This window comes from Lepeophtheirus salmonis, chromosome 4 (genome assembly GCF_016086655.4).
Source record: "Lepeophtheirus salmonis chromosome 4, UVic_Lsal_1.4, whole genome shotgun sequence".
NCBI lineage: Eukaryota > Metazoa > Arthropoda > Copepoda > Siphonostomatoida > Caligidae > Lepeophtheirus > Lepeophtheirus salmonis.
The window spans coordinates 28,905,966-28,914,805 of NC_052134.2; the positions used below are offsets into that span (position 1 = coordinate 28,905,966).

The window sequence follows — 8,840 nt, forward strand, 5'->3', positions numbered from 1 at the left end:
TTACTATCGTTTGCTCTAATTAATTCCTTCAGTTTTCTATGACTCCTCTCCAGTAATTCATTAGTTTGTGGTCTGTAGGATGGAGTAGTTGTCCAATAACGAGGCATAATATACACTTTTCATAGTGTTATCCTTTTCAGGCAGTTAATGAGGATTATTCATTGTAAATCCAAACAACAGTTGTCCTAACCTTTCCAACCGATTCCTCGATTCAAACGAATACTAAACAAATCTGGCTGAAAGTTGGTGTGTGTTCATCCAAGAGATGCAACTAACCAAACATAACCTCGATACGTGCCAGTAGAGCCATTTCTCGGAAATAGCACGACTTTTCAAACGAACCTGGTAAAATAACGCTTTGTCCAATAAGATACAAAGTTAGAAAGCGCTTCATGGAATATTTTAAATAGATAAATTAGTTCTGCTTCTGAAATTTAAAAAGTGTTTCCCCTTATAAATGTCAGCTTCATTAAAAGGCATTTCCGAACTGCACAAGAAGTGAAGAATTGTGAAATTTGTCTTTCAAAAATATATTTAACATCAAAATCACGTGTAAAGTTTATTCTCAATGTGTATTCGACGTATGAGACGTTGACACATGGTCGTACTTATGGGTTTAACCCAAAATTGCCAGTATTTAAGGTACGGCATTACTTAATCAGACAGGCTAGTTACAGGCAACCATACACTATAACAATCGATTTTTTACTAGGCACGGGCTAGCGTGTTTGTCAAGGCCTGGTAATATAGGTAAAGAGTAGTCACGTGTGAATATGCGCATGAAAAATGAGAGTAACACTCAGAAGGCACCGAGCCTCCTTAGAATCCGCACGAGAGTGAGACCATAACAAATGCTGGAGACCAATATGAAGCCCTGGATCAGCATGGTTGTCAACGGGAAACCTAGCATGTTGCAGCAGGACTTGGCACCCTGCCACACTTCAAAAAAAAAATGCTCAAATGACTCTGAGACCATTTTGACGACTTTATGTCGACGGGATTTTTGTGTCTGAACTAGCTGGATCTTAATCTGCTGGACTATTATTATTTATTTATTTTTTGTCTAAGGAGCAATCGGATGAAAAAACACCCGAATCCCCACCAACAGCAAAGACGAACTTATTAGTTGGATGAAAAAGGAACTCCAGGATTTGCCAAGTCACTAAGTGGCGAAAACCTTCAGACATTCAGCATCCTATAGAAATTGAAATTGAGACTGGAGGGGATTTTATTAAATAAAAACACATCAAGCTGCCAGATTCTGGTTTTATTATTTTAATTTGATAAGTGGTTGGACGCAAAAAATGCCCTTTAAAAAAATTATTTTGCGGCACAGATGGCTTGCTCAACCTGTCTATATGTATTGTTAGAATAAATGTTGTGAACATTTCTCCTTTTCTTGATATTTGTTCAAGATTATTTTAGTCATAAGTCACCTCATATGTACAATGTTGAACATACATACAACATGTAAGTATCACAGTAATAATTATCTTCAATAAAAGAATGTAAGCATAGACAAAGTGAAACATACATGTTTGTATAATTTTATCTTGTAAAAAAATTATGCAATTACATACGTATTGATATTTTATTTAACACTTTTGATACTCAATTTTTATCAACATTCGCTAATACTTTATTTACAAATTTTATTACACTCTGAATGCGTCCATGGAGCTTAGCCACAAGCCTCACATAGTTAGTTTAATTTTTGCTTCAGAATGCAAAATTTCTGAAAATTTGAATTTTGAAAGACAAATAGTTGTACCCGGGATTCTTGGAGTTTTTTAGGCGTCTACGAATAGACAAACTTGGTTTTAATACTATTAATAATGACAAAAGTTGTGTCCAGGGGCGTCCAAAGGCTTATATATCTATTTATTTTTTTTGGGGGGGTGGGGGCTGATTTTTGGGATTATTTTGAAAAAAAAACAATTAAAAAATTTATTTTATTTGAAAACAAAAATTAAATTTCTTATATTTATTTATTTTCGAAAAAAATCCAAATCCACTACATTTCTTAAAAATTAAATTTTTTGAAAAAAAAAATTCAAATATCTATAGCTTTCTCAAAAAATTAAATTTTTTGGAAAAAAATTTCAAATTTTAAAAATTTCTACAATAAGTTTCAAAATTCACAGTTGTTAACAAAAAAAATTAAAAAATCATATTTTAAATATTAAATTTTGTAGAGAAAAATTTCAAAAATCCATACCTATTCACTGAAAACTAACAAATTTTAGGAAAAAAAATCAAATATTAAATTTTCTATTTAAAAGCCAAAATTACAGCCCCTCCAGCCTACTCCTAGTGGACGCTTCTGTGTGTCGGTCCTTATTTAGGACCACCGGCAATTCCGGTTTGTTCTCATCCCATCCCACCTGTCCGTCCTTAATTAAGATAAACTCGATGCCTCGTGACGTCTTTGAGAGGGGTTTTTGTTGTTTTAATAGTCATTTATATAATAGAATAAATTATATAATCCAATAAAAATATAAACTATTTGCATTATAATGAATAACCTATATCGCTTAATAAATCATCGATATTCTTAGGGAAAGTTCTAACAAGTCACAGTTAAGGAAATTTCACAAGGACAGATAGTACCGATCCCTAGACTGGAATGAACTGGAACAACACAGCACTTATACTAAGTCCCCAAGAAATCCTCAGTCTGACTCTACTTTTCATGCGCACACGCACAGGTAGTTATTCAATACTTAAATCTTCTCTCCTAAAGAATAATAACACTATGCAACAAAATTCAGTTTTTGGAACGCCTGCCGGCTAAAACCAAAATTTATTACTGTACTTAAGCCATCAAAGGCGAAAATGATCGTTAAAATTTTCACATTTTTAGAATATACATAAATTGAATTCAGAGCCATATTTTGAAATAAAATAACTATAAAGATTAAAGTTAAAAGTAATTCCCCTTAAAGCAATTTTGCATCTACGATAATTTGCCTAAATATATAAATAAATGTAGATTATATGTAGTTTTTATTTGATTTCAGTTGAGATGGGTGCTCCTTTTGATTTTTTTATACCTAAAAATGTATTGTTTATTCCTATTAAACGAATTAAATGGTAGTTTTCTGTTGGAATAATGATGAAATTATGCGTTTCCATGATATTATGATTTTTCGTAAATCCTTGAGTTGTTTCCAATATGAAGAATCCATCATGTCCAATGATAATTGATAACAGAGAAGTAATCAATTTTGAAATAAATGAAACAGTAAAATATGGTGTATTTTCCATTTCCTGGTGTCCATCTTTGTTGTGCGCTCAAACAATACTAAGTAGAACAATCACAGCAAATTGTTTTATAATAATTTTAGTACAAAATCTTATAACCCCTCTAGCGTACACCAATTGCATCTATACATGCGAGATACACATTACTTAAGCCATGTATTGAAAAAAGAATGAATTTCTCTTTACTACACTTATTATATACACAAAATTTTCTAATACTAGATCAACCCCCTTCCATTAAGAACCTCAGACTAAGTATCATGAGTGCAATTGGAGGGATACGAATGCCTACCCTACTCTCACGATTAAAACCTTTCATGTGGTAACATCCTTAAATGGTCCCCCTTGCAGCTTCAAAATCATAGCTACACCACTGCTAAGAGTACTCAAAATATTTAGTGATGGAACAATTAATTGTAATCGGATAATCAGGGGATTTTTAAAGATATAAAATAAAGTGTAATTCTGAGTCTTATATACCTATTTTTTATTACTGGTATTTAACTATTTATCATTTTTCTATAATAATAATAAAATATTTTCAACAAGAAATGACCATGTTTTCAATCTTATAATTTTATAAAATATCATAATAACATAACTTATTGTCAAAATATGGTTGACGACTGAGAAGAAAGCAATAAAACACAAATTGTGATCGGTGCAGCAATTCTTATTTTAGTACGTTAAGTTGTATAAACCCAATGCATATTGTCTCATATCTGAAACCATACCAAAAGTTTCTAAACGTGAATGATTATTGTACTGTATCGGTTTACTCGTTGAATTCGCTAGTAGAGGCGTAACATAGATCGAACTACAAGTGTGTAAGTGTACTTATTATCTTCCAACGCAGCGTTTCTCAAACTTGACTAAAAATGACACTGCGTACTCAAAATGCAAAAACATAACAGAATTGTAATTAATAATTACTTTAACCCTAAAAAATAAAGGTTTTCAAAACATTTCCTAAACTTTCTTGACCGCTTACACGATACAGCAACAATACGATCAGGACAACTCAAATAAAGTGCATGAAGTAAGATGAGTGAACGTTTCACAGTCAATTAGGAAAAGTCCATCTGGGGACTTTCTTTTTAGAAAACTATCCACGATTAGCTTTATTTCAGTCCTTATTTGCTTGGACCAGTCCTATCAGCCCTAGGGACCAGTTGTTACTGTCTTCAGACTGTCAGTATTAAAACTGATGATTAAATAAAGAAATAAAGTTGAATTACGTCATTCGGGGCCAGACCTTATAAGCTTTAGGTCAATATGTAGCACCGAACTGGACCAAATCGAGACAGAATTGGACGGGACTTCAGACTCCAGTCCTAATTAAGAACCAACACAACACTATCCAATATGCTGTTGTTTTTTCCTGACTTTTTGTATTTTTGTAATTCAATGATTTTAAAAAATGATGAATTCCAGTCACGCTGACCCTGGTGCGCTTGTGATAACGTGTACATGCTACAGATTTTTACATATAATGTATATGTTTATTAATCTAAAACGAATTTAAAATTGTATTCTTTCATAAGAAAAAATATTGGAATTTTGTATGCAAATTTATTTATATATGAAATGGCAGATTATTTTTTTTTTTGATTTATTTAATTATAATTTAAAATACATCTTTTCTTTTTTTTGCGGCACCCTTGACACGGTCAGACGTCACTCGAGTTCACCACGACACGACTTTGAAAACTAGACACCTCTAACTAGTGAAATAGTCGACAGACCTGTAGTATTGTTATAAATAATTTCAAAATCAGATGCAAAATTGGAATCGGAAATTTTTATAATCGATTACGAAATCAGAACAGAGATTTTTTTTTATTTGAAATCTTCCCATCACTAATTAAAGCCCTTGTACAGCTTTTTGCAACTTTTTATGAAAAAAATTGCTAATCAAGGTAATAAACACATAATTATTTTTTTAAGCATAAAAAACTTTTTCTTTATATAAAAATAATGTATTTGACTATTTCTTATCTTGTTAATTAAATACAAAATAAATTATACCGGGTGGTTCATCGAAATCCGAACAATTACGAATTCAAGAATTTATTAAATTAGAGTAATTCATTTTTTTCATATTTCGATAGATTAAACCATAAGCAATTTGTTAAAAAAAAAAAACTTGGGTTTTTTAGCTTAAGTACAAGTCGAGAAAATGTCACTTTAATGTGATCGCCGAATTTCCATTTGCGCACTCCAGAACACCCGTCAGGAAGTCCGAAACGTTGGAGAGGTAGAGGGTAAAACTGGACCCAGAGGAATAAAAGAAAACAGCCCAATCCAATCCCCTCAAGTCCATGAGGGTCCAAGCAAGAAATTTCGGGGTTTCACACCAGACTGTTTATAGAGCTATCAAAAAGTAGGTGGAAAGAGCATTGTGAGGGTGGAGAAGCCACTTTTGACATCAACAATGAAAGGAACCCATCTCTTCAAGACTCTTTTGAAGGACACTTTTGCCCCCCCCCCTTCCACACCGCCTTGAAGCCATCATTGCCGCTAAGGGCGGCTAAATTAATTATTAATAGAGCTCAGACACACATCTGTTTATAGTATTAATTTTGTTGAAATTATATTTCTAATTAATAAATCATACCTTGTTGAAGTTTAAAATTTGAAAAGTTCAGATTTTAATGGACCACTCGGTATATTACTTCAGTAGGTATTTTAATCCTTAGCTAAAAAAAAATCGTATCTAATCTACTCACTCCCATATCATAAAAATTATTTATGCCTGATATATAAGATCCAAGTTCATTACTTATATGTAGCAAATATTTTTTATTTGTGTAAAGATCATCATGAGAGTTTTTATTCTTTGTGCCTTGATTGCAGTAGCCTCTGCTACCACCATTGGTGAGCCAAAGTTCAATGAGAAGACCATGAAGTGTGATTTCTGTAAGTTTGTCTTGGGAAAGATTAATGAATCAGTCTTCAGTGAAGAAAATGTTGATGAGGCTCTGCAACAGCTAGATGAAGTAAATTGATCAAGGATTTTCTTTATATTTAATTTATTTAATTAAATGATTTTTGCATTATAGATTTGCGACAAAGTCGAAGAAGTATCTGGATTCCTTGGAGAAACTTGTGATAAATTTATTGAAGAAGTCGTGAAGCCCAAGATTGAAGATCTCCTCGCCACCAAGCCAACTCCTGAAGAGGCATGCAAGAAATTTGAAATGTGCTAATTATACTTGTCATTATTTTATTTAATGTTTAATAAAAAATAAACAGAGAATTTTATCAAATACTCATTGTGAAAGTAGCATGTTTTAGTATATTTTATTCAAATGTAAATATTGACTCTATTATCTCTAGATATCAAAGTTTTGTTGAGTTTCTCTTCTTTGTTCCACATGAAACAAAGTGTCTAACTCGTTGGTAGAGGACATATAATAAAGCATGTCCTAGAAAATTTAATGGTAATACGAATTAAAAAAAAATTATTTTCCAAATCTGTTGCCAATATTATTTTTAAACTCTTGTAGATAGAACATCAAGTATAAAATTACAACTAGTTCGTTTGCACATGTAAAATACAGTATTGATGAATATCTGCTGTATTTTTTAGCTCACCCATTCAATCTGACTGCAAAAAAAAGTCTATGTATTTTTCAAAGTGCAGAAGTTTTTTCATTTGTTTCTTCGTGATTTTCATTGTGTTTAGTTTTAAGACTGTTTTTTGTAAAAAAAATACATTGATGTGTTTCTTGATTACTCTTATTCGTGCAAACCTAACCTATAGCCTCGAACCCCGTCTTGGATTCATCACAAAGCATATAGAGGGATTTTGTTCGGGGTTTTTTTCTTTACCTACAGGGTTGCTGAGATATATCCGGACAAAATTCAAAAGTGTCTTTCTAAAATTGTAGAATAGATAGAGATGTAAGCAATAGAACAACAATTATTTGTTTGACATTTATGTAATATTTTATTCAATGTTTTTGTCTTCATCGGTATTCACTTTCTCGATCGTAGCTCTAAAGCTCTGGTAGGCATTCTCCACATCTGCAGCCGAGATCCTCGCCCATTCCTTCTTCATGGTTGCCTTCAGGCTCTTCACTCTGATGTGGTGCATTGAGCAGACCTCCCTCTCCAACTTTCCGCAAAAGGAGTAATTCAATCGATTGCAATCGGAAGAGTTGGAGGGCATGGTATTGGGGGCAAGAAATCGTAAAAGTGGGTCCTGATGAACTCTTTGCTGATGTTGGACGTTTGGCAGGGGGCAAAGTCCTATTGCCATGACCTTCTCTGTACTGGTGATGTCACCCAAGACCATGATGGAGCTGGAGTTATTCTACTTGAACACATCAAGGACGTTGTCCTTGGACGTGGAGAGCCATCTGTTATTTTGAAAGTTCATTTTGTGTTCAGTAATGATTATTTTCTCACCTGAGAAAATGATGAAGTGACTTGCATTGGACGGCATGAGCCTAAAGAGTAGAGTCTTGCAGTGCGCCAACCTGACCTCCTTCTGATTCTCAGTCAACAGATAAAACACAAACAATTTGTATGAGGGCATACCAATCTCCCTGAATACCTTTTAGATTGTGCTGTGAGCCACACCCTTCCTCCTGGCCAGTGTTGTCTGGCCACAAGGATAGATTAGCGGGCAGGGTCCTCTTCAGGCCAGCTAGAAACCTAGGAGTTACTTTACGATCACTTCGGGCACTGTGTGGGATCTTTCCTCCTTTTCCTCATTTTTGAACCTTGTGTAGATGTTATAGACAGTGCTCCTGGCTTATCCCGTGAGCTTGATGATAGCTACTTCTCCATGGCCTGCATGAGCAATTTCAATGACAGTGGATTTGTTGGTTTGCTCCATGACTCTAAGTGTTTATTTTGATAATAAATTGGTAGAAAGTTATACAAAAGACTGCAACCTTTTAATCGAGACACTCTTATATGAACTCAGTGCAAGGATCCCTGTGTTATTATCAGTTTAATTTTCTCCAAATTTATCTACGCAACACTGTAGTCTATTTTAATACCTGTTTATAATCCTGGGAGTTCTCCCTCGGTGGTGTTATTTATTCAGGGTGACTACTCAGCTTGAATTTCTTGTTCCTCCTCTTTAGTGGTTGTTGTGGTACTATTCTCATATTATTTTGATATCCGGACAAAAAAAGAAAGGAGATATCCCAGCTGGGCTGGCCCAGTTCTACTGGGGGGTATAGGCATTCATTGCACCCGAAAAAATTGTTTGCACCCTCAATTGAAAAAAATATATATTTAATAAAAAATATTATTTTTATAACTATAATAAAAATAATAAAATACTTGCTAATCTCACAAATTGTAATGAAACTTGTTACAATTTCCAATAAATACTGTTGAGATATGAGAATTCACATAAGTCTGACTGTTCACCAAACAGACAAAATCCCTCCGGATTTATAAATGGTGATTTGTTTATATGTTGCTTGCAACAGTTCTCTCAGTGGGGTTCGATTTTTGTTGCTGGAAGCAATTTTCTTCGTTTATACTATTACATTAAAAACAAATCACAATCTATTGTCAATTATTATTATTAACATTATGGGACTTTAAATGAC

The 8,840-nt window shown here is 33.4% G+C and overlaps 1 protein-coding gene across 1 annotated transcript; it reads left to right on the top strand.

Annotated features, from left to right (window-relative positions):
* The first annotated feature begins 6,029 nt into the window (after positions 1-6,029).
* Positions 6,030-6,550, top strand: LOC121116717 (uncharacterized). Its single transcript, XM_040711015.2, has 2 exons — positions 6,030-6,263; positions 6,327-6,550. The coding sequence occupies exons 1-2, from the start codon at positions 6,087-6,089 to the stop codon at positions 6,471-6,473; spliced, it is 324 nt and encodes a 107-aa protein (XP_040566949.1). The 5' UTR covers positions 6,030-6,086; the 3' UTR covers positions 6,474-6,550.
* The last annotated feature ends 2,290 nt before the right edge of the window (positions 6,551-8,840 follow it).